Here is a 26,248-nt window from a genome sequence, read left to right as displayed (position 1 = left end):
GGTTGGTTGAACTTAGAGTCCTTTAAAAGGCTGCGCTTGCATTTGTGAGTGAGCACTTTCTCCCTTGGCCCCCTGCCACTCTACTCACAAGAAAACCACAAGACTTCCATCCTACAGTCTCCTCATGAGGAGCAGCAGTCTGGGGTGCAGGTGGGTGATCTCTTGGTCTCTCCTTTATCTGGAAAGACTTCGCCAGGCAGAAATCATTGCTGGCTGCTGTTCACTTCCTCAGCAGTGTCTCTGCTCCTTTGGAGATGTGTAGTCCACCACAGAATTTCACCTGGAAGCTCCAAAACTATAACAGAATTTTCAAAGTCACTTTCACTTCTCAGATTCAACTCCAGAGTCTACCGTCAAATCCATTGCTATTGTCATTTTGATAAATCCATTACAGAATTTTGTGATGTACCTTTAGGAACATATAGGAAAGTTTTACACCCAGAAAACTTTACCCCACCCCACTTCCATTCACTGATGATGTTACCTAGAAGAAAAGCAAGCTCAGGAAACTCCAAGAACCCACCAAAAGTTTTAAGCATTCCAAAAAATCCTATTATGCTATTAATGCCTACAGGCAACAGGCTATTGGAACCTGATTCAGATTTTTAGAACAGTTCAGTATTTGGTTCATTTATTTTAAATATTTTTAAAAGCTTTCCTAGTGACTGTAATCCTTCTGTTTGAAAGTGTTTAATGGGGAGGAAATTTAAAGAAACTTGATTAATTCAATATAGTAACATACAGAGAAAAGAGATTACAAAATTATACTAAAATAAAAACAGTTGTATGAAACTATTTTATGCATATATTAAATGGTTTACACTATTTTCATTACAGGTAGTCCTCAAATTACAAGGGCAATTGGGACCAGGATTTCCATTGCTAAGCAATGTGGTTGTAAAGTGTGATGTCACATGATCACATCGCTTAGCGACAGTAATCTCAGCAGTCCCAGTTAGGCAGGTGGGTGAGAGGTTGCTGCGGGCAGGCACTATGAAGTGTGGGCAGATGAAAAAGTGGCAGGAGCGGGAGCAACTAGCAAACTTCTGTTGGCTTCCCCATTGAATTTGCTTCTGAGGAGCCAGCAGGGAACATCAGAAATCACAATCACATGGCTGTGGCTTGCTGCAGCATCATAATCATAAGCAGGGCACCAAGTACCCAGATTATGATCACGTGACCATAGGGATGCTGCAACAGCTGCAACTTCAGGGGCCAGTTGTAAGTGCTGTCTCATTCAGTGCCCCCTCATTCAGTAAGTGCCCCCTCATTCAGTGCTGTCATAACTTTGAACCATCTGTGAAAGAGTGGTTGTAACCTGAGGATTACCTGTAAATGATACTGATAATAATGGTAAAAATACATAAACAAGTATTATCTTAGGCTGGTATAATTATCACTTTGAGACATAGAGTTAGGAACTAAGCTTTCATCAGAATACTATCTTGTGCACTATTTTTCAAAGAACCATAACGTTAAAGTAAAAAGACAACAAAACTTGTAGTGCAAAACATGTTTACTAGTAGATTTCTCTCCTGTATTCCATAATTCCAAACATTCCATAAATGTTTTTTCTAAAAAATCAACCAATCAATCAATTAAAGTATTCAACATTATGAAAGTCTTATATTATGAAATCTGCCCAACTTTTGGGTGGACCTGAACTACATACCTATAATGATATGTGGGAATGACCTTAGGAGACTGGGCAAAGAGACACTGCCAAAGGAATGATCAGATAAGAGACAGCATAGCCTACAGTTGGATAGTGGGCAGGGCAAGAGGCTCAGAAGAGACCCTCCCTAGTTTCTTGGGCTGTAAAGGAGATGGTGGGAGAAATGTACTTTCAGAATTGCAAGATTCTGTCAATAGTTGGCCCCACAAGGCCGACGATACCAGAACTGATGCTTCTGGCAGTTAAGGCTGATACCCCACCTTATATTCTCTTGATTTCAAATTACTTACTCTCTCTTCTTGCATTTTTTTTTTAGATTTTTTATCCCGACTTTATTATTTTTATAAATAACTCAAGGTAGCAAACATACTTAATACTGTGTATTGTCGAAGGCTTTCACGGCCGGCATACGATGGCTGGTGTGGGTCTTCCGGGCTGTGTGGCCGTGGTCTTGAAGTTTTGTTTCCTAACGTTTCGCCAGCACCTGTGACCGGCATCTTCAGAGTGCAGGAGCACAGACAGGAGCAGTTCTCTCTGTGCCCAGGTGAAGTGACCCTTCTGTGGGTATTTATAGAGATCTGGGGGGGGGGGATGGGGGTGTGTGGGGGGGGGGTTGGGTTACTGAGTGGCTGGTTGTTTTGGTGTCAGCATCTGTGTGTATTTGTGTGAAGATTGTACAATCTTCAGACCCACCAGAAAAGTACAAGAAGTGCTAAAATCAGCAAAAGACAAAAGGGATCCCCTCACCGCTGCAGGAGTATACCGCATACCATGCAGTTGCGGGCAAGTATACATCGGGACCACAAAACGCAGCATCCATACCAGGATAAAAGAACACGAAAGACACTGCAGACTACAGCAACCAGAAAAATCTGCAGTAGCTGAACATGCTCTCAAGCACACTGGACACAAAATCCTATTTGAAAACACAGAGATACTGGACAACACCAACAGCCACTATACCAGGCTATACCGGGAAGCCATTGAGATTCACAAACACCAGCACAGTTTCAATAAAAAAGAGGAGAGTCTAAAAATCAACAAAACCTGGCTACCAATCCTGAAAAATACAGCCTGCAAAAGGTCAACGAACTCAGCTCAACCACCAGGACATGTGAACAGTTCACACAATGAACTTGCTAATCACCCCCAGCAGCCCCTCGTTAACAATTCAGTAGAAGAAAAAACCCTGCCTAATCCCCAGGAAAATACACACAGATGCTGACACCAAAACAACCAGCCACTCAGTAACCCAACCCCACCCACACACCCCCATCCCCCCCCCCAGATCTCTATAAATACCCACAGAAGGGTCACTTCACCCTGGGCACAGAGAGAACTGCTCCTGTCTGTGCTCCTGCACTCTGAAGATGCCGGTCACAGGTGCTGGCGAAACGTTAGGAAACAAAACTTCAAGACCACGGCCACATAGCCCGGAAGACCCACACCAGCCATACTTAATACTTCTTCCTCCTCCTATTTTCCCCACAACAACAACCCTGTGAGATGAGTTGGGCTGAGAGAGAGTGACTGACCCAAAGTCACCCAGCCACCTTTCATGCCTAAGGTGGGACTTTTCCACACTCAACTCTAGATGGCAGGGGCCTGTTTACACTTTCTTCATTCTTACCTCAAGAAAATAGCTTTTAATGTAACCCCAACAGCATTCAAACAGTGGTAGGTTTTTATTTTTGTTGCCATTTTAATCTTAAAAGAAATGAAAATTGAATATTTTGCTTTTTTAGCATCATTCATAATTTGCTAATACTGTATCTATTATAATGTTCCCAAAGCATGATTTGATTTAGCTTCTGTACTACAAAGGAACATTCAATTCTTTGAATCTGGAGGGCAAAAAACTTCATACATCCCACTGAGTTTATGCACATTCCTCAAACAATTTACATTTCAAAGCAGGAGAAAATTAATTAATTGTGTCCTATCTCTACCAGGGATGTAAAAGAAATCCACCATAGATTTCAGGGCAAAAGAAATTGTGTGGTTTGCCAAAACAGTCTCTGATTCACCAGAAGACTCTCTATTGATTAGCGCCAATGAAATGAGCATCCAACATACATTTGAGAAAGGTGCATTAATAAAAGAGTTCTTTTCAAGGGAGTTATATACAAAAATGTTTAAGAGAGTACTCTTTGAAAGATATAACTGTAGAGAGTAAGGAGGATAACCTTGACAGAGATATGCAGAATCTGTTATCTCGGCAAAAGGGGCTGAAGCATTTTTGAAGTCCAGAACTACGAGATAACATTCAGAAGCAGCTCAGGCAGTTGCCTCCCTGAATTATAAGGAGGAGGAGGAGGAGGAGGGACAGCACAGTCAGACTTGCAAGATTCTGTTGTTGTAGCCAATCTCAGGAAAAGTAGTTTTAGCCTTCCTGTGGAATTGAATTCTTAATGTCCCCCAACCCCCCAGGGCTGAAATATTTATAAAGGTTCTACTGTTTACTTGCCAAGGACCACTCAATAATCTTCACTGAATTTCATATTATAGAATTCACATCTTATGTTTAGATTGAAAGTAGGATGAAGAACAGAAAATAACACATCTTGATTTAATCTGTTTAAAATATATATTAGGTGATCGAGATAAGGAAAAAATTGGTTGGCTCTTGGAAGCAGTAATAGCTTCTGGTCAGAACTTTACTAAAAATTCAGAACCTTTCTTTGCGGAAGGAACATGTTCCAAGCAACATAGGGATAGCTTGTACCTGTCAGCTATTGTTTTGGAGAGTTTTTATCCTCCCTCCTGTAGTCAGTCAGTCAGTCAGTCAGTCAGTCAGTCAGTCAGTCAGTCAGTCAGTCAGTCAGTCAGTCTGTCTATCTATCTATCTATCTATCTATCTATCTATCTATCTATCTATCTATCTATCTATCTATCTATCTATCCATCCGTTGCTCTCTCTCACTCTGTGTGTGTGAGAGAGAGAGAAAGGGAAGGAGGGAGAAAGAAATAGATGTAATGAGAGGCTATCTGTATGTATTTTTAAATTTCTCTTTCTCCAAAAACTTTGGGACAAATCTACTAGGAGTCCAAAGGGACAAATAGATCTACTTGTATAATTCAAAACATCTGTTACTCTCTCCACCTCTAAGCCCTTGGCATATGGCAGCCTATAAATACATTTTTAAAAGCTTTTTAAACAGGAAGGTGGAGGCTTTTCCAAGCATAGGTACTCCAGCTTTATGATTTATGAGTCACAAATGAGCCTCAAAATGTTTCATGCTTAATTTTTCATGATGCTAAAGGCTTGAGAGCCATGTAAAGAAGTAATATTGGGCCTTAAGCTCTTAGCTTCACTAAGGCACTAGATATCAACTATATTCCTTTGTTCACACCCAATGTGGAACATTTTAGGTATCTAAAATATTGCTGAACTTGCAACAATGTCTGGGAGATGATGAAATCATATATAGGCAAGTGCCATTATTGGAATATATTCTAAGAATGGGGAAAGACAAAAGATAACAGATTTTTGAATTTGGGAAAAATTATCCCAGAATCTGGAGGATGATTTGGATACTGTCAATGCACATCACTCATCTCTATCTGGAATTAAACTCATTTTAGACAATAGCAAATTTAAGTAGCTTATTTTATATAGTAATACAGATTATATCAGGTTATCTATATTCTGGCAATTCTCAAGGTGGAACTTTTTGATGACAGAGCAGTTTAATTGCATGTCATTCCTTCTACCGTCTCTGAATATCATCATTAAATTTTAAAAATAGATCTGAGTTTTTCACAGGTGTCATAATCAAGCTAATTATTTCCAGATGAGAGCACAGAAATTGATGCCTGAAAATCTAAAAAGACAGTAAACAGTGTAATGTTTCCCCACTGGACATAATAAAAATGAAATATGCACATCACTGTTATTTAATAACAGTGTTCGTTGCAGCTGACATATATACTGGAGACCAAATATGGCATAAATAAGTCAAACTCAAGGGAGACTAGCAGGTATTGTTTGCTGACAAACTCCTATACTCAAATTAATAGAACAATCAGAGACAAAGTGGTCAAGGAATATAACAGTATGTAGAAAAAGAAAGACTCTGACTTAACTAATTTTACAGCATGGCTTCTAATGGCCACTGCTACTGCTAAAAAATTCACAACCTTCTTTCTGAATCATGTGATAATTTAGATAATCACTTTTGGTCAACTCTTCCTTATATAGGAAGAATAATCCAGGCATCTTTAACCTGGTTCCTTACATATGTGATGACAATACTGGTTCAGAATTAAGAAAAGATATGATGGGGAAAAAGATAAAATGACCAATCTTACCTTTCTCTGATCAGGTTAGTGCATCTATGCACACACACATCAACAGCCACTTTTAGTTGCTTTTTAAAGTTACTGTACAAAATAAATAATTGATCCCTGATGTGACTTTGGCTCTTACTTCCTAGCACTAGTATACTATTATTGAGAATTAGAAGTATAGGTGAACAGAAAGAGAGCAAGTAGTACAGACCTCTTTGGTGTTATATATCTAATTTAAAGACTATATATATATCGTATATATATATATATATATCAGCTCCCATGTTTTTGTAGCCTACGTATTTATAGACTACATGTTTTGTAGATTTATGTCATGTTTCTTCTTTTGTCACATATGTGTCCACTCAGATTATATGTATCTGAAGTCTTATCGCCAAACTAACTTTTGCCTGAAAGCATTTACTTGATTAACATCTCTAATGAATCAGTTTATGCTTTGATAGGAAATTAGCTACATAGTTCCACTTAATATTCTGTACTGTTGTATGGTAATGCTCATTCAGTTACTAATGAGTGTTAATGATAATTAAGCTTTAATTAACAGAATATAAAACTAACTGGTTGGGATCTCATATATGTAATATTGAGGAAATTGGTCATCCCCTAGCGATACAGAATGTAAGGAATTTCTCTCCCACATAGACCCAGTGACTTGCTTAATAAAACTGCTTCTGACATAGAACACAGTTCTAAATACGCTTACATGTGAATAAATCCATTTGAGAACAATGAAATGCTACACATAGGATTTTATTTTTGTAACTTCATCATTGTGTAAGTGCAGTGCTCAGATTGCTCAGATTTCTTTATTGTTCAGTCTAATCAGCCAAGCTTGGCGGTAGCATCTGACCAAACTTGCCTGCTCTCAAAAAGTTAAGCAGGGTCACACCTGGTTAGTTGTTGCCAGCTTAGGCTGAAGTTTGGATTCTGAAGAAATAATGATTAATTCTGTATACGGTGGGGCAAAAAAGTATTTAGTCAGCCACCAATTGTGCAAGTTCTCCCACTTAAAAAGATGAGAGAGGCCTGTAATTTTCATCATAGGTATACCTCAACTATGAGAGACAAAATGGGGGAAAAAATCCAGAAAATCACATTGTCTGATTTTTAAAGAATTTATTTGCAAATCATGGTGGAAAATAAGTATTTGGTCAATAGCAACAGTTCATCTCAATACTTTGTTATATATCCTTTGTTGGCAATGACAGAGGTCAAACGTGTTCTGTAAGTCTTCACAAGGTTTTCACACACTGTTGATGGTATTTTGGCCCATTCCTCCATGCAGATCTCCTCTAGAGCAGTGATGTTTTGGGGCTGTCGCTGGGCAACACGGACTTTCAACTCCCTTCAAAGGCTTTCCATGGGGTTGAGATCTGGAGACTGGCTAGGCCACTTCAGGACCTTGAAATGCTTCTTACGAAGCCACTCCTTCATTGCCCAGGCGGTGTGTTTGGGATCATTGTCATGCTGAAAGACCCAGCCACGTTTCATCTTCAATGCCCTTGCTCATGGAAGGAGGTGTTCACTCAAAATCTCACGATACATGGCCCCATTCATTCTTTCCTTTACACGGATCAGTCGTCCTGGTCCCTTTGCAGAAAAACAGCCCCAAAGCATGATGTTCCCACCCCCATGCTTCACAGTAGGTATGGTGTTCTTTGGATACAACTCAGCATTCTCTCTCCTCCAAACATGACGAGTTGAGTTTAGACTAAAACATTCTACTTTGGTTTCATCTGACCATATGACATTCTCCCAATCCTTTTCTGGATCATGCAAATGCTCTCTAGCAAACTTCAGACAGGCCCAGACATGTACTGGCTTAAGCAGGGGGACACATCTGGCACTGCAGGATTTGAGTCCCTGGCAGCATAGTGTGTTACTGATGGTAGCCTTTGTTACTTTGGTCCCAGCTCTCTGCAGGACATTCACTAGGCCCCCCCGTGTGGTTCTGGGATTTTTGCTCACCATTCTTGTGATCATTTTGACCCCACGGGGTGAGATCTTGTATGGAGCCCCAGATCGAGGGAGATTATCAGTGGTCTTGTATGTCTTCCATTTTCTAATTATTGCTCCCACAGTTGATTTCTTCACACCAAGCTGCTTGTGTATTGCAGATTCAGTCTTCCCAGCCTGGTGCAGGTGTACAATTTTGTTTCTGGTGTCCTTCAACAGCTCTTTGGTCTTGGCCATAGTGGAGTTTGGAGTGTGACTGTTTGAGGTTGTGGACAGGTGTCTTTTATACTGATAACAAGGTCAAACAGGTGCCATTACTACAGGTAACGAGTGGAGGACAGAGGAGCCTCTTAAAGAAGTAGTTACAGGTCTGTGAGAGCCAGACATCTTGCTTGTTTGTAGGTGACCAAATACTTATTTTCCACCATGATTTGCAAATAAATTCTTTAAAAATCAGACAATGTGATTTTCTGGATTTTTTCCCCCATTTTGTCTCTCATAGTTGAGGTATACCTATGATGAAAATTACAGGCCTCTCTCATCTTTTTAAGTGGGAGAACTTGCACAATTGGTGGCTGACTAAATACTTTTTTGCCCCACTGTACCTTCATAGGAATGACCCTTTCCCAGTCAGGTGTAATGGGTGTGAATGGTAGAAAGGAGCCATGGCAATCTACCTGTGGTGTGCTGTGTTTATTCGGCAAATTTTATAGCCCTTTCTTCTCTTCCCCTCCCTCTGGAGTTGCATCCATTGTATTTGGGAAAAGAAGTAGGGGAATAGCAGCATAATTTAAGTACCAGCAAGGGAAGGTTACATCTTAGTTTGAGACCCAGTAGAGTTGTCATTCAAAATATACAGTAGTAGGCTAGAAGGGCAAATATTCTGAACCGTATTATTACAGTGTCCTATGCCTCTATTCCAAATAATGATTTTCCCCCTTTTTTATTGAAATTCCAGTATTCCAATGGTAAACAATAAAACGTCATCAAAACGCTTCATTTTCCATTACCTGATATTAGCTGAATTTTTTACTTGTATGCTTGGATAGAAAAATTAACCTAACCCTACAAAAAAATAACTCTTACCGAATGATATGGTCATTGGAGAAAGATTGTAAAGTTTTCCATTCATGTTTGCGGATGCTATTCATTGTAAGACATTCTGATATCCGTAGGCAATAAAAATAGCCTGTTTATGCTAATACAGTTCTTTGTCCAAGGTAATCTGATATAATGGATTTTTAGATTAAATATCCACAATTTCAGACATCAATTTAAACTAGGTTATTGCTTATTGTATCTTAAAAAATGCAGTGTGATATGGAACATATTTAATGATCTAGTTCAGATGTATCAAATGGCTGATAAATCTTGTGTCCCTTTTCTGCTTATAATTACTCATACTTTCCCATTATGTCCCAACTGGGGATCTTTGGTTACGAGAATTAAAAATACTGGGCAATCATAATTTGAAGCTGGTTTCAGATGCTGAATTGTCCTAGGGTTGTTAACCAGTTTCCCAGTTCAGGTATAATAAAATGGTATGATTAATTAATTCTGGAAATCTTCAGTTGCGGTGTGTGAGAAGAGGGGATAATGCAGATGGGGGCACAAGTTGAGGAAATTTTACCTCTAATTCAATGCCTGGATTATACCAGTGAATGTTGTAGATAAATGTATAATTTCAGCATGTGCTTTTAAACATAAGCATCTGCATGTAGAAAACCATATAATCAGAGAAAAGGCTGACCAGATCCCTTTATGTGTGTTTTTCTAGATGCATGGATATATTTTGTTTTATTTTGCATAGAGGAGTATTTAGTCCACAGCTGAGCAGCTGTCAGTCAAAGGCTTAGTGCAACAAACAGCTTTAGCGCTTGTCTATTTTATTTCACCCACCTTGATTAAAATGGTGTATTTGGGGTGGGAGTGGCAGAACACTAGATACATCATCTAGATTCGTTTTTCCCATTATAGTTACAATTCCTTTTATTTCTCCCATTATATATTCCTTGTATAATGGGAAAAAGATTCAGGTGATCTTATTCCTTCCAGGTAATCCAGGTGATCTTATTCCTTCCAGGTGATCTTCAGTGCCCAAATAGCAGCATGCTGCAGGAAACACGCAATTGCAATGATCATCCTTGTACAGTTTATCACTGGCAGACTGGTCTATGGGGGCAATGTATAGAAGATACCTCTGTGTCGACATTCAACTCTTCTACTGGTTGGAATGGAGAAGCCACCTGTGCTGTTGGGATGCAAACAAGGAAAGTCATCTGTGTGAGACTCAACATGGGACAAGTACCACCCAAAAAGTAAATATAATGGAAATGCTGGTACCTACAGTAGTTGTATTTATAGATATATCATGACATAGTTCCATGAACAGAATGATGTTAAAAATAAGTCTACATTTGTTCATACAAATGTATTGGATTGAAATTATTCTGTTCTGGCTCACGAAGCTGCTGCATCCCTTAGAAATGTTGTTTCCAAAAGTATATATTGATCACTAGGTTTCCAATTCTGGCACCAATAAGCTAGTAGCCATATGTAATAGATGAGGTCTTGTGAAGGAAGGACAGAAATATGTTAGTTAATCTCTTGAACCATCCTGCTCATGTCACTTAATAAGATTTTAAAGAGCAGAAGATGTACATAAAAGTGCAAATGAGAACCATGTTTTGTACTCTTCTTAATAAAAAGGATTAGTGGGCAAAGATACAATCAATATTATTGGCCTTATTTTTAGAGTAACAGACTTCAGTTTATATTACTTCAGTTTAATTTGACCTTGAATATGGTTGGAGGCCTGAGAGAGAAAGAGAGAGAGCTGCAGATGTAATTATAATCTCAACAGCTTGATTTAAAGGCAAGAAAACAAATACTATGATCAGTAGATGGAATTTGCAATAGACAGCTTTAGATGAACAGCTGAGTTAGGGAATAATAGGGAATAGTATGATGAACTTACCATATGGTAATAATTTTGTTTTCAGTTTTTGATAATCCATGTTGAATCATGATCTGGCAGTTCATTGCCTCCTGATTTAATCAAACTAGTATGCATTTCCCTGGAGTAAATTCCCATTTCATGCACAAAACAAAAGATATTTCCTGACTTCAGATAATACTTTTTGATCAAATGTAAGTAATCACTTTTTATATATAAATGTCCAGCTTCCATTCAAACTCCTGTTCATATAATTTATGACTGTGATCAGCCTATGCAATAGTCCTGATATAGTTACTACTGAATTACACTAAAAGGACAAAATAGTATTCCATTGGATAACCACAAAACAGCTGAAATACCTTGAGTACAGAGGAGATTTTTATGGTATTGTTCAGCTCTTATGGTTCAATAGAGAGTTCCCCTGAGTTATTGGAATGCAAAAAACTAACACCAGCTACAGAAAGAGCTACAGGAACAAGTGAACAAAGAGATCCCTGGGTCTGAAAGGTAATGAAATTTTATTTTTAAAATTTCTCCCTGTCACCTTTCCTTTTCTATTATAATTTTGAATGTTTGCATTGAAGATGACCTGCCATATTGTTTTCACTGTACATTTTATGTTTTCATTGTTATTGTAGGTGTCCCGAAAACCTTCGTCCTGAAACTGTTAGACCTTGTTTGCTGCCCTGCAGGAAAGACTGCATTGTGACTCCTTACAGTGATTGGACACTATGTCCTTCCTTATGTCAAGAAGGTACTGTGCTTGAGTTTTATAGGTAAATAATTTTAATTCCTTCTCCAGGCTGTTAACCTCATCACAAGTCTTCAAGGTTTATGTTGTGAGATTTCAATGTGATTTAAGCAAGTATAATTTCTAGTTTTAAAAGTAACTGATTTCTCAGTGGCTACTAGACTGAACTCACTAGAATTAAATGGACAGTAATTAAATTATGCTGCAACTAGTTCCAAAACACATTGAGATCCTACTTTGTTGCACAATTATTTAAGAGTATCTATTACAGTATTTTGGATTATTTTAGCATTCTGGTTCTTATTGATTAGAAAGGAATAGTTCTTTTTCTGTCTGGAAGAAAATATAACATATATTATATCAGGAACCACTTTCAGCCTTTAAAACAGTGGCCAGAGGAAAAGAACATGTACAATAACTTTCTGTCCTAGAGCAAATCTTTGTGCATCAGGAGTTTGAAGAAAAAGATCTATCTCTCTGTTGGTCTCTGTCGGTCTCTGTGTTACTCTGTGCAACAGTTGTAATCATTATAGTTCCCCCCCCCCAATAATTTTATTTTATGAATCTGTATTTGTGGCTCATCCTGATTAGGATTTTACATATCTAGGTAAACTGCAAATCAAATCAAAAAATGGATTAACAAATAAAAAATCCCTTGGGCATGAAAAAAATACTGAAAACTATTTATAAGTTGAAGCTAAGGTACATGTTATCTAAGGTCGCATCTTCTGCACAATCCTGACTACCAGAAATACTCTCTGAAAGCCATCTGTAATTCTTACAGTGATGCATTCATACTCATTTTCCTCTCTCTCTAAAAGTACTATCTTTTAGTAAATAGTCTTCATGATCTCTTCTGATCTTTTTTTTTTTAACCATTGATTAAAGCCTAATCCTCCTATTGAGATCGATCTCTTAGTTTAGTAAAGTAAATATTAATATAGTTTTAAACAGCAGCGTTTTTGAGTTGACTCTGTGTTCATGTCTGGTATTGATTACATTTGTTTACTTTATGGAAGGGCATAATTGAAATTAAGAAAGTGGCTTGATATATCAGTAGCTGATATACTACACCTTCATGTTCAGCGGTGCAGAGGGTTTATGCCTTTTCTAAGATATAAACAATAGTAGGACAGAAAGATATTTTTCCTCTTTTCTTTTATGTTACATTTTTCAGAGAAGATAATAAAAAGAGGTGGATATTAATACATGTATTTTAAAAAATTAAACACCAGCATGCAAATAATGTTTAGGAATCTTAATTAAGCACATCCTACCAGATGTTTAATGTAACTGGTTGCAATAACAATTCTACATCCTACATTTCTTTTGCATTTCTTCTTCATCCTAATTATATTTCCACAGTACTTTTGATGGCTTGAATTTTGTCCACATGTTTCTGTCTTATCCCTTTGTCTCCTGTAAACTTAACAGGAGGCATTCGTCTTAATATGCACTGTTATTGCTACAGTCAATAATATAATTCCTCATTCATGTGAGTTAATCTCCTTGTGGCATATGGTGCTTGCTCTCACCCCCTCTTTTCACAAGGCCTGTCGTTGTTGTACTGAAAAGATACCCTTTATAGTTCACAGTCTGTGCTCCATGTTGTATAAAAAATGAGATCAATACAGGGTTACTTTTACAGCCACTTCGGTTGCTGATTAAAGTATTCACCAACTAATAAAGGATTAGACAGGTTAAACATATAACTGAAAATAAAGAGCATGTTGAAACTGTAGGCTTTAAAGAGTGCCTGAAATGTTTAATGTGATAGTGGAGAGGAGGAACTAAATATGTGGCTTTCAGTGTGGCTGTGTGGCAAATACAGAGTGGGTGATGCTTCAGTCGTTTTTTAATAGCACTTTGAGGATCATTTCTTTTTAACATAGAGATTCATTGCATGTGCATGACCATGTAAACATGATAGCATTGCTGGATGTCAGGACTGGCGTCTCTATTAAACAAGCTGATTTATTTACAAACTGCATTCATATCTCACCTTTCCTTCAAGAATGCAAGGAAATGCATAGATATCCGTTCCCCTTTACTTATATTACCTTTATTATTCCATACTGTCAGGTAAGTCTGAGAGGTTGTGATAGCCTCATTCAAACAGCTTCACAGCTGAGTGGTGAAATAAACTTGGATCTTTCTAGTTCTTGTTCAGCAATTAAAAAAAATGCTTTTGTTATGAGTCAGGCAGCATAAATGTTTCAGTAAGTACCCACTGTTGATAGAAACTGCAAGGTTGTCTTTGACTGAAGCAATATTTTTGGCTCTCATTATTTTTATTCCAAAAATGTGCATGTTTAATCACTTTTAAAAAATACATTGAATTTTGGGGTTATGAAGGAAATATTCTGATATTGCCACTTAGGGATTATAAAATGTATAATAAATTTAAATAAATGCTAATGTTTAATCTTTCTTCCTTCATGTCTATGTGGTGGATTGAATCAGGCTTGAATCAGTTCAATAAGATAAGTGAAGCTTATGTTAATATGTTGAGGCCTGGATACAAACCTGTGCATTTCAAGAGAAGTATTTCTGATCGATGTGATCAACAACAACAAAAATCCTATCAAAATTTCTGCCGCTCATTAATTTCTTAGAAGGATCTTAGAAAAGATTTATATTTAGCCCTACATTTCTAAAACACTTTTTAAAAAGCATTCTGATTTGTGCTGGAAATTTAGAAGTGACAAAGAAACCTTTGCCTACTATTAGTTGTCCTGCTAGAGATTTATAGAAACAAATGATATTAGTATTTTAAAAGAAAGTTTGATTTAAACTCTAAAATATTTCTGTTAACAAGAAATAAATACACTATCTGATGGTAAATGAAAGATATGCATGAAATGCTGGTGGTCTCAGATGCCTAAATCAAGAGAACGTCATATTAAATCATAAGATACAACCTTCCAAAATAAGTTACTATGGGCATTATAGTTAAACTGAATATATACAGAAAATAACTTTGAAAATAAATGTGATTGCTTTACAAAATATTCAAATGTAAACTATGATATTATAATAAATGATTTGTTTTTTCTGTGTAAGTATTGCATCATTTATTTATGCTTTGTTTTTCCCAACATATTATCATGGCTCTTTAAATATATTTAAAATGTGTTCTAAACTATTCAGCAACAAGTAGAGCTATTGTATACAGTGTCTTTCTAATTTCTCAAATTTCAGTGCAGTGGTCCAATAACAGGAGAACCAAAATGGAGAATACAATATATTTGTATGTTTGCTCATAGGGTCAGTTGTTACAGTGACAAAACAGTCTCGACATCGAGTCATCTTGCAGCTCCCTGCGAATGGGGGTCGTGATTGCCCAGAGACCTTATATGAAGAAAAAGACTGTGACCCTCCTCCTGCCTGCTTGTTTTATAGGTGACTTTTTTTTTTTTTTTTTTTACTTAAAGCTCCCTTTGACTTCAGTCACGCTAGAACACATGGGCCATCTTTTGGGGGCCAGGAATCACACTTAAATGTTTTGGAAGTGACCCATGTTACATACATGGAGGGAGGTGGAAGTTTCTTTTGGGGAAGCTGTACTTTTTATAGCAATTTGCCATTTTCCTTTATTTATGAAACTGTAAGAAGCCTGTCTTATATACACAACATTGGCTGATCTTGGAAAAGCTAACTAAGGTTTTAGATGGTTAGATGGTTGAATGGAAGATAACCTGGCAAACCCAGGGTTATAGATTAGACCAGTGTTTCTCAACCTTCGCAGTTGAAGTCCATACATCTTGAAGTTGCCAAGGCTGAAAAACACTGGATTAGACTGAAAAATTAAATATCAGAGAAGAATGCTGTGGCAAATTATTTCTTCGCTGTTACCAAGAAAACAATATGGATTTATTTGTTTAGTCATCAAGCCCTTTGGAACATCTTGAAGTGATCCAAATCCATTGTACTTTTAAAGACTTAGGTACTTAGGTGTGTCCTAGATCTACTGCACATTTGACATTCTGCTTAGACCAGTTTATCTTTTATACGAGCGGAATATATCCCATTCAGATGAATTGTGGCAGAACCAGGTTCCTTAGAGTTAAGAACTGCAGAGGGGATTTCCCCCTGAATACTGAAGATCCAGTCCAGAAGACAATTCCTGTAGAATCCCATCCTCCTGGAATATCTTTCCTTTTCCTTGTCAACAGTAGTTATTCAAGTGATGAGCAACTTTGATCCTCTAACAGACATACCACTTAAAATCACTGGGAGATTGTAGCTCAGAACAGTAATTGCTGTTCCTTGAAGGTACAAGGAACTTAGCTTAGGGCTACCAAAGGTGCAGGGGGGAAGAACCTAGCAGATTTTTTTTTTTTAATGGGCACTTTAAACATTGAAAGAATCACTAAAGAGCTTCCCCTTGTACCATTATTGTTTCTTTGGATGTATTTGCCCTGCCCTCTCAAAAAGCAACAGTTTATTTGACAACAACTTTATTTTGGAGTGCAGTTCTTTTCTGCCTAGTTTACACTGTTAACACTTTAACAGACTGCCTGAATAAAACATGGTTGCGAAGATGGGTAAGAATGTACCTTTATTTTTTAGTAGTCACTTGTTAGTATCTGTTTGCCCTTGATGTAGTTTCTTAGGATCTGTGCAATTTGCTATAATTAATTGAAACCCATTAAGATTGATTTTTGGGGTGGAGAGAGGACAGAAGATCTGTGAGATTAGAGCGGAAGGTATAACTCTGTTCTCACTTGAATATTCTTTGCTTGTCTGAAGCATTGGTAAAGAGCATCAAAAGAAAGCACTAATGCCTGTCTTGTGGTACTTTTCAGAAATAACCAACTGACATGTATGTTTTTTCAAAAAAAAAAAAGGATGAACATTTATAATCTTCATTAGGAAAAAACAGTGCTTATGACTGATGCTCTTGTATAATAACTAATATACCCATCATGATAATATCACTCCAGGCATCTCAATCTATTGAAGGACCAAGAGAATAAGGAGTACAACAGTAATCATGCTATTTATTTCTTGCACTTTGAAAAGCTTTGTATGTTCTTTCAGAATTGAAGGTATAATACAATGCATGTGGCAAAAATTCTGAAAAAAATATTTAAAAGATAGAAATCTGGAAACAAAATCTCAGTACTTTTTTTATGTGCACTGTATGTGTGAAAACTGTTGAACATGAGAGGACACAAAGTTATGAATACTCCTTTCAGAAAACACTCATGAGATCCCTGCAGGTGTGTGAATAAATTTATACAGCAGTAAATGATTTAATGTCATAAGTGTCTGGAAAATTCTATAAGCACTTTTTTTTTTTTAATGCATGGCTTTCACACAGTTTCATTATTCAGATCAACGTTGTTGCTATTTTTAAGGTTATGACCTTTATACCTTCATTTTCTAATCAACATTAGAATGACTTCTGTAGAGAGTCACAGTAGAAACACTCCTGTACTAACTTTAGTTAAATAGGAGCTTAAGGGCACATACTTACCAGGCACCGGTTTTAAGTTTTGCATAAAATAATTTAAGAAAATGGTTATCCTGGAAATAATTTTATTAGTGGTAACAATGTATTTGTGATTTACACAGCCATATAGGATCAATTATGAGAAATACACACTTCTCCAACTTGGGTCCCCAGATCTTGCAGATCTACGCATTTCCATTATGCGGGATCATTGATCATGCTGACTAGAGATAATAGAAATGATAGCCCAACATCATTTTGGGAACATAGACTGAGAAAGGCTGTCTGCTTTGTTAAGATCTAGCTGTTAGTAAGGTTATTACTTGGGGTGCACTACTTTAGGCTGCATATATAGCTTATATGATCAAATATTGTCTTTCACACAGAAAAGATACCTGCACATAAAAGATAGTTATAGGAAAACTAATGTCCAACTACTATCTGAAGGATATAGTTGAAATATACGTTTACTCTCTCGCAAGAACCAGGAACCTAAAATAACAGGTGTATGTAAAATATATTTCATGTATCTAGAACATAAGCCACAATTTCTAGTTTTGTGTATCAGACACAGATATGTGCAGTAAATAGGATTGATCATCCTTGGACAGAGTGACAAATATGCATTCATTCCATGAGTGTGCAGTTTGTAGAGTACTGTACTTAAGAGGCTGAGATCATTTTTGAGGTGGGTGTGCGTTATTTAAAAAGTGAGCATTGGTAATGTATATCATGACAAAGATTAGAAATACAAATAACCATCTAGTTGCTGGCTACAAAAATTGCCTCAGCCACATTTTTTAAAGATATCAAGATAATCAGCATAAAGATTACAGATTTAATTTTGATTTCTGTTTAAGTGAACAGAGCAAAACATGGAGTGAAATGGAAGGTCATGAGAATGTTTTTCTATGTCTGTGTTTATTCAGTTTAAGGTAGAGTCTCTCACAAGTAATGAAGATGTGATGGACATATCTATGTAGCTTTCTTGATGACAAAAAAGTAGTTTGTTGTTGCTTTCTTCTGGGATTATTATTAATATTATTATTGCAGTTTTGAAATTTCCTGGTGATTTCCCATCCAAGTATTAATCAGATATGATCCTGCTTTTCAGGATCAGCCAGGATCAGCTTGATGTTGTCACCCTGTTAGGCTTATTCAGATTAAGCACAACAATTGTTGTGACCTGTGTTCACGTGATCATTTTTTTGCTACAGATGGAAGACACACAAATGGCGCCGATGCCAACTTGTACCATGGTATGTTCGGCAAGACAGCCCAGGTGCCCAAGAGACATGTGGTCCAGGTCTACAAGCAAGAGGTTAGAACTACTGAAACTGTGATTTATGATATCCATCATATGCCATTTTCACAACAGGAGGTCATTGTTGTATTTACAGTGCATTTGGAAAGTATTCAGGCCCCCTTCACTTTTTTCAATTTCAGCCTGATACTACAATCGTTCAAATTCATTTTTTTTCTCATTACTCTACACTCAGTACCCCATTATGACAAAGTGAAAACAGAATTTTAGAAATGTCTGTAAATTTATTAAAAAGAAAAAACTGAAATATCACATGTACTTAAGTATTCAGACCCTTTACTCAGTACTTTGTTGAAGCACCTTTGGCAGCAATTACAGCCTCGAGTCCTTTTCGGTATGATGAAACAAGCTTTGCACACTTGGATTGGGGGATTTTCTGCCATTCTTCTTTGCAAATCCTATCAAGCTCAATCAGGTTGAATGGGGACCGTCGGTGGACAGCCATTTTCAGGCCTCTCCAGAGATGTTCAGTGGGGTTCAAGTCAGGGCTCTGGCTGGGCCACTCTAGGACATTCACAGAGTTGTCCTTAAGCCATTCCTGTGTTGTCTTGGCTGTGTGCTTAGGATCGTTGTCATGTTGGAAGGTGAACTTTCGGCCCAGTCTGAGGTCCTAAGCGCTGTGGAACAGGTTTTCATTGAGGATATCTCTGTACTCTGAAAACTCTGTACTCTGAAAACTCTGAACAGGTTTTCACTGAGGATATCTCTGTACTTTGCTCCATTCAGCTTTCCCTCAACCCCGACCAGTCTCCCAGTCCCTGCTGCTGAAAAACACCCCCACAGCATGATGCTGCCACCACCATGCTTCACTGTTGGGATGGTATTGGGCAGGTGATGAGCAGTGCCTGGTTTCCTCCAGACATAATGTTTAGAATTGAGGCCAAACAATTCAATCTTGGTTTCATCAGACCAGAGAATCTTGTTCCTCATAGTCTGAGAGTCCTTCAGGTGCATTTTTGCAAACTCCAAGCGGGCTTTCATGTGTTTTGCACTGAGGAGAGGCTTCCGTCTAGCCACTCTGCCATAAAGCCCAGATTGGTGGAGGGCTGCAGTGATGGTTGTCCTTCTGGAACTTTGTCCCATCTCCACACAGGATCTCTGGAGCTCAGTCAGAGTGATCATCAGGTTCTCGGTCACCTCTCTTACTGAGGCTCTTCTCCCCCAGTTGCTCAGTTTGGCCAGGCAACCAGCTCTTGGAAGAGTCCTGATTGTGCCAGACCTCTTCCATTTGAGAATTATGGAGGCCACTGTGCTTTTGGGAACCTTCAGTGCAGCAGACATTTTTTGTAGCCTTCCCCAGATCTGTACCTTGCAATAATCCTGTCTCTGAGCTCTGCAGGCAGTTCCTTTGATCTCATGGCTTTTGCTCTGATACAGTATGCATTGTCAGCTGTGAGGCCTTCTATAGAGAGGTGTGTGCCTTTCCAAATCATGTCCAATCAATTTAATTTACCACAGGTGGACTCCAATCAAGGTGTAGAAACAGCTCAGCAAGATCAAGAGAAATGGGAGGCACCTGAGCTAATTTCAAGTGTTTTGCAAAGGGTCTGAATACTTATGCCAATGTGATATTTCAGTTTTTCCTTTTTCATACATTTGCAAACATTTCTAAAGTTCTGTTTTCACTTTGTCATTATGGGGTACTGAATGTAGATTAATGAGAAAAAAATGAATTTGAACGATTGCAGTATCAGGCTGCAACAACGAAATTGAAAAAAGTGAAGGGGGTCTGAATACTTTCAGAATGCACTGTACACTTTCATGAAGATTTTTTCCTCTTCAGCTGTTCATGTTATGTTGAATCTATGCTGGCATTTTCATGTGTCCTGTTGTTCATTGTGTACAGCTCCAAGGACACCCACATAATGTCAACATACAATCAGCCCCAGATTTAGCACATAAACTGAAGAGTTCTAAGCAAGATCCCCTTGAAACCTCTTCAGTACCAGTTTGGAAATCCTTCCAATATGTTTACCAATGAACAGCAGTGGGAACATGAGTAGCAAGTTGTTCAGTGCTGAGGAGCATAAATTATGCTACTGCTGTTGCCGTAGCTCCCATTTTTGCTTTCCCAGAATGCCTCCAGGGCAGGGTAGAATGTCGTTTTTCAGGCCAAGAGATGCAAGTGGCCTTTGACTAACACACTGAGGCAGCACTCCAGATAGTAAACCAAGACAAAACTCGGGCCAGGATAAAAGCTCAATTTGATTTAATTTAATGTGCATTTTAATTAAACAACATTAAGTAAACACAGTTAATATGATTGCTCCACATGGGTTTTAATAAATTCCCCCTTCTTTCACATTCAGAGCTACAGTTTGGTGGCAACTTTTAGAGGGGCTTGGATGGGGCAGCTCTCTGGCTCTGAGTAGCCCCAGGGAGCAATGCGTTACATTCTTCTGCTCTAAGCTGTACGTAGAGGCATCCAACCCCTTGGTCCTGGGCTATTCTTTGGGGGGAGAATGCCATTCATTAAATTAATAAATGAATAGTAAAGCAGCAATAGAAAGATGTTGGTTTCAGTTTTGGCCTTTGCCTTACTGTGCCAGATGTGGATACTGAGTCTAGCTACATCAGAAGGAATGGTTCAAACAGGCATATGCTTGACAGTTAGTCTTTCTCATTTAGTCTGGATGCTGTTTATCCTGGGTTAATTAGAAATTAAATGAAGATGGCAAAAATTAAGTGAAAATGTGGAGGAAGCTACCCTTGTCAGTTCCCAGACATAATTGGAATAAATGCATCCATTGCTATTATAATTAAAGTAATATGTTTGTATTTTTCAGCTTTTTTAAAAAAAATCACGCTGAGCTGGCGTGACTTCAGGAGTGTCAGCATGAATCAGAAAATTAACAGAAGGACTCATCCTTCAAGACAACTCTGATTCTGTCTTGCATAATTGTGTTTTTATTGCAAATCATGTCTATGTAAATGAATATGCCACAACTTTAATTGGAGGCCAATTTTCTTTTAGTTCTGTCAGTGAGAACATTTTCTCTTTCAGTGTTTTCCTCTACTCCTCCCTCCCCAACTTCTTACTTGCAGAGCTGTATGTACTTAACACAATAAATCAGTTCACTTATTGTGCCAGTAATAACAACAGCAACCTTGGGAAAATAATGACAAAGTTTAAGGGGAAAAAAGGCTTAGGAATATGTGCCCACAGCACCATTAAAACACACAGGACATAGGCAAGTGAAATATACAAGAGCCTGACTAACTCCTTAAAATTCTGGCCTTATTCAAAAAGCTTTGCTAAATTCTTCTACGCTTTAAATATCTAAAGCTATATATATTCTCAAAAAATTGAAATTAGCCTTTAATATGCTAATGAGAACATCAGGGCTCAGATTCTTTTCATAGAAGAAAATGATATTTGCAGTATTTCCTCATCATATAATTTCAGAGTAAATATGTGCTTAAAAAAGAAAAAGTGGGATCATGATAGTATTGTCTTTGAAGATGACAGGCGGTCACCTATATACATAAATAATGCATGATTTATATAAAATATAAAATGCCTTAAAGTGATATAATAACATAAATACAATCTTCTTTTACAGTTTATATAATTTGGTAATATAAATAGTTGTTTGGGGTATTTTTTTCATTAAAGCATCAAAAATGGCACTGATTTTCATACAAAGGGCAGATTTTGTATTTAATTATCCACACAATATTAATTTATGAGTCCATTTCCTCTTGTGATATAGTTTAAGCAATGCTATCAGCTATAATTATATAAGTCTTCTGTCTACAAAATTTGAAGTGCAGTTTATTTCAGATAACCCTTTCAGGAAATCTGAGATGTGAAGCAGGTGAACAGTATGTTAAGTGAACTGGATGCCTGTTAAATTGGATGTAACTGGCAATTGTGTCCTTGTGGTTTATGGGAGTATTTTACAATTCTTTGTGGTTAATCCAGAATAAGGACATTTCTGATTCTTAGTGCTAATGCTTTTAATCAATTGAATGTGAGCAGAGTGATTAATTATTAGCCTGGTACAATGTGATAAGAGACTGATTTCTGGACTCAGATGCTATTTGCACTGCGTCAGTAAAATGGTGGACTTAACTGAGAGTATGTGCAACTTAAATTGTATTAGGATGTGTATAAATGAAAGGTTTCCAGAGAGAATATGGACTGGTTTGTAAGCATACTACTGTTTCACTTACTGCAGCTTTTCTTGTATGGCCCATTAAATAATTTCTCATTAACACTTTATATTAATAATAAAGATATTTGGGGATCAGGGAGTGCTACCTATATAAAACTTGATGGCATTAATTCATTTCATGCCAGATAGCCATCAGCTGTGTGAGCACTCCCGCATGGGTTCTTTGTTCCATTCTTGAATCAGTTCCATGTTAGTGTGTTCTCATACCATCATCTGGACAGCTAAACTGATTTATTTCTGACTCAGCTTTGATGTACCCAAGAGCAAATCTGCACAGCTTTCCAGAAGACATTACTTGCATGGTTTTGCCTGTATCCCATTGTCCACCTGCAGCTGAGACAGCCAGAGGAGAGCTTGAAGTGCTTCATTCTGGAACTGGTGTTTTCCCCTTACCCTGCTCTAGACATTGTATGCAGACGATGTAGGACATACTAATGCTTGTATTCCATGTAAACAAACTTGTGGTTCCAACAGCTTCTGCTGGTTTCTTTTGGACCCACCTCCTTTCACCCAGTCCCTGACCTATTCTTTTCCCTCTCAACTCTCTTTGGCTGTGAGAGAGACTAGAATCCCAGTTTTCAGTCATTAAAAAAACAAAAAAATTGAGATGAACAGCCAATGAACTGGTTGGCCTAAAGAGTACAAGCCCTGGATGAATGCATGTAATTGGAATTTTAATTCTTGGAATGCTGTTATTTACCAAAAAACAAAAACAAAAAACCTTGTCCTCCTAAGCCACAATTCTGTACATCATTGGGAGTAAATGTTCTTGAAATCAGCATGACATACTAGCAAGAAAATCTACATAAGACAGGCTGCATAGCTAGCTACCAAAAGCATTTGGTTCAGTTTTCGTTTTGGGCATACTTTATTTAGATCTGGGATGGGCAGCCTTTTGTCTGTTGCAAGAAAAGAATAGTGGCTCATTGTTGATTAAGAGTTTTATGAGGCGGTAGAATGTGCTAATCAGAAATAGCATTTGCCTTATGGCATGAAATGAAGTATCACTCCAACAGACATTTTCAAAAGAACTTTATCTTGTTTCTCTCTATAAGATAAAGCCATATATTTCTATTTTCAAATGCCTTGAAATGGCATTTCAAACGTTTTCATCACTACAAATTCCTTTATGGCACTGTTGCTGGAAAGATCTTTTGTGTTTTGTTTAACTGTATTATAATATTTAGATACATATTGCTCCTACTTTTCTACCAACTTTATTTTCCAAGGGGAGTTGTTTTCAGATTTTAAAAATTTTACACATGCATAATTACAGCATATTTAGAAACGGAGCAAGGAATCAGTTTGGGTCTCAATACATCTATCATTCTTGGAATTAGCTATACAGAGAAATTATGCTGTAAAGTGGGGAATAATACATGGTATTATTCATTCCTTCATAGAATGTTTGCATTGTATTTCTATGTGGCATTGTTTGGATCAACTGCTGATTTGAATTACATAGGAGATATGCAGTATTCTGTGTTTCCTAATATTTGAAAATAAATCTATTGTGGAGAGTTCCCAGGGGAAATAATATTATTCATGAACATATTGCCTTGCTTCTAAATCAAATGTGGGTGCCTGTTTTTAACTGCTACATTGTCTAACCAATAAAAGGCCTGTCAGTTTGTTATAATTCCTTCTGCTTTCCTGCTTCCAGCTATCACTTGTCGCAAACAAGATGGCAGCCAAGCTGATATTGGAGAATGCCTGAAATATGCAGGGCCTTTACCACCCTTAACCCAACTCTGCCAAATTCCTTGCCAAGATGACTGTCTGTTCACAAGCTGGTCAAAATTTTCTTCCTGCAATGTGGACTGTGGATCGGTTAGAACAAGGAAGCGTTTACTTATTGGTAAGAGTTAAAGCAAATATCTGCACCTGCACTGTTGGTAGTAGTGTTGGTGGTACTAGTAATGATAATTGTAATCACTGAGAAATAAACTGTATTTAACATAGATCAATTAAAAAGAGTAGGGCTTAGATTCAATGATGTCCATAGCGATGCATGTAAAAAGCCACCATGACAGCCACAAACATGCAATCAGAGCCCTGCCTCTTTTTACATACATTGCATCACATGTAAAAGGTGGAGCTTTGAATGCATAGTTGTGGTTCCCATCTTGACTTTTTTAAAAAAAACCCTCCCCCGTAGACATCTCTTCTTAAGACATGTTTACTTTAATTAGACATCTCTTCTTAAGACATGTTTACTTTAATTAGACATCTCTTCTTAAGACATGTTTACTTTAATTATGACTAACTATTGAATCAACCATGAATAGTGAGAGATTTGTGAAATTGTAAAAATGCTCATGCAGAAATTGAATTCAGTAGGGTTGAATCACAGGTAAGTTGATATGGAATGTTGCTATTTCAACTAGTTGAATAACATCAAAGAGCAAGTGTTGCTAGAAAGCAGGGATGCCAAAAGAGCTTTTATTTCATGAAAGGTGGATTAGTTTATATTAGCCAAGATTCTAATTTTGTAAATAATCCACATGGAACAGTCTGTAGACATTTATTTAAGAAATATACAGTACATGTATTTCAGATTTAATGTATTACATTAATAATGTGTATGTTCCTGAAAACCTAATGCCTCATTTGACAATGGGCATCAATAAATTTGCATTTAGCCTCTATTTTATTATTTCTTTTAATCCCAAAATTTATGGATAATTTTTCTGGATCTTGTTTTTGTGTCACAGTCATGACACAACTAGGAAGACTTGCAAATAATGAAAAAGGTGTTAAGATTACCCATTACCAATAGTAATACTTTAGTTATCACCAATCCTACCAAACAATTATATTTCTTCTACCACCTACATGCGCATGGTAGTTAAAAATAATCCTTGCAATAGAAAGGGATGGTCATGTGTATGACAATGGATTCCAATCTTATTTTTCATGACAGTGGTTTTATGGAACTTCTGTGTGAAACTTCAGAACTGCAGTTTCAGATTCACTAAGATGTAGTATGCATTCTTAATAGAAGGAGGATTATGAAAAGAAAGTTAAATATTTTGGGCTGTAATCCTATGCATAACCAGATTCAGTCTAGGTCAGTGAGATTTTGATAGCCTGTGCAGTTTTGCTGAACAAACAAACAACTTTCAAGTCTTAACATCAAGTAAGAAAATGAATGTAATGGAAATAGTGACAATCTAATAATTGGCATAGCATAGACATGCCTATGTATATCAGCCATGGACTGATAGCTTGAATAAATTTAATTTAGGAAGATTGTACATATAATCCAAATTGCAAAGATAAAGCAATGAAAAAAATATTTCTGGTATAGAACTTGGCATTACTCAGCAATGTGTTTATATCCATCCAAACAGAGGCTGGCCAGTTGGTAGCTCAGGATCTCTTCTGTGAGGTATGGGGATTATTTGGGTACATTTGAGAGAACTCTCAAGTTTAATCAAAGCTGAGATTACCAATGCTATATTGACTCATCCTCTTGCATGTTAGCAAACATTATAATGCTGCCTTTCCAAGTTGCTGCATCATATAACATCACATGAAATTAGTATGTTCAAAAATACTGCACCATCTATTTATGCCACAGTGGAAACAGCAATGAAGCGAGAAATGGTTTCAGATTCAGATTTAGAAGATAAA

The 26,248-nt window shown here is 37.3% G+C and overlaps 1 protein-coding gene across 1 annotated transcript in view; it reads left to right on the top strand.

Annotated features, from left to right (window-relative positions):
- THSD7A (thrombospondin type 1 domain containing 7A) overlaps nt 1–26,248 on the top strand; it is a 288,430-nt gene that overhangs the window by 200,572 nt on the left and 61,610 nt on the right. Inside the window, exons 10-14 of the mRNA XM_088150654.1 lie at nt 10,026–10,260; nt 11,540–11,655; nt 14,919–15,054; nt 18,328–18,431; nt 24,276–24,470. Of these exons, the coding sequence (XP_088006780.1) occupies nt 10,026–10,260; nt 11,540–11,655; nt 14,919–15,054; nt 18,328–18,431; nt 24,276–24,470 (786 nt within the window). The remainder of the gene's footprint in view (nt 1–10,025; nt 10,261–11,539; nt 11,656–14,918; nt 15,055–18,327; nt 18,432–24,275; nt 24,471–26,248) is intronic.

The sequence above is a fragment of the Python bivittatus genome, unplaced genomic scaffold (assembly GCF_059951505.1).
Source record: "Python bivittatus isolate LINGU-HERP-01145 unplaced genomic scaffold, Pbiv_v1 ctg000610_np1212, whole genome shotgun sequence".
NCBI classification, from domain to species: domain Eukaryota; kingdom Metazoa; phylum Chordata; class Lepidosauria; order Squamata; family Pythonidae; genus Python; species Python bivittatus.
The sequence above is the reverse complement of the archived record's forward strand: the minus strand, read 5'-3'. Positions and strand labels throughout refer to the sequence as shown.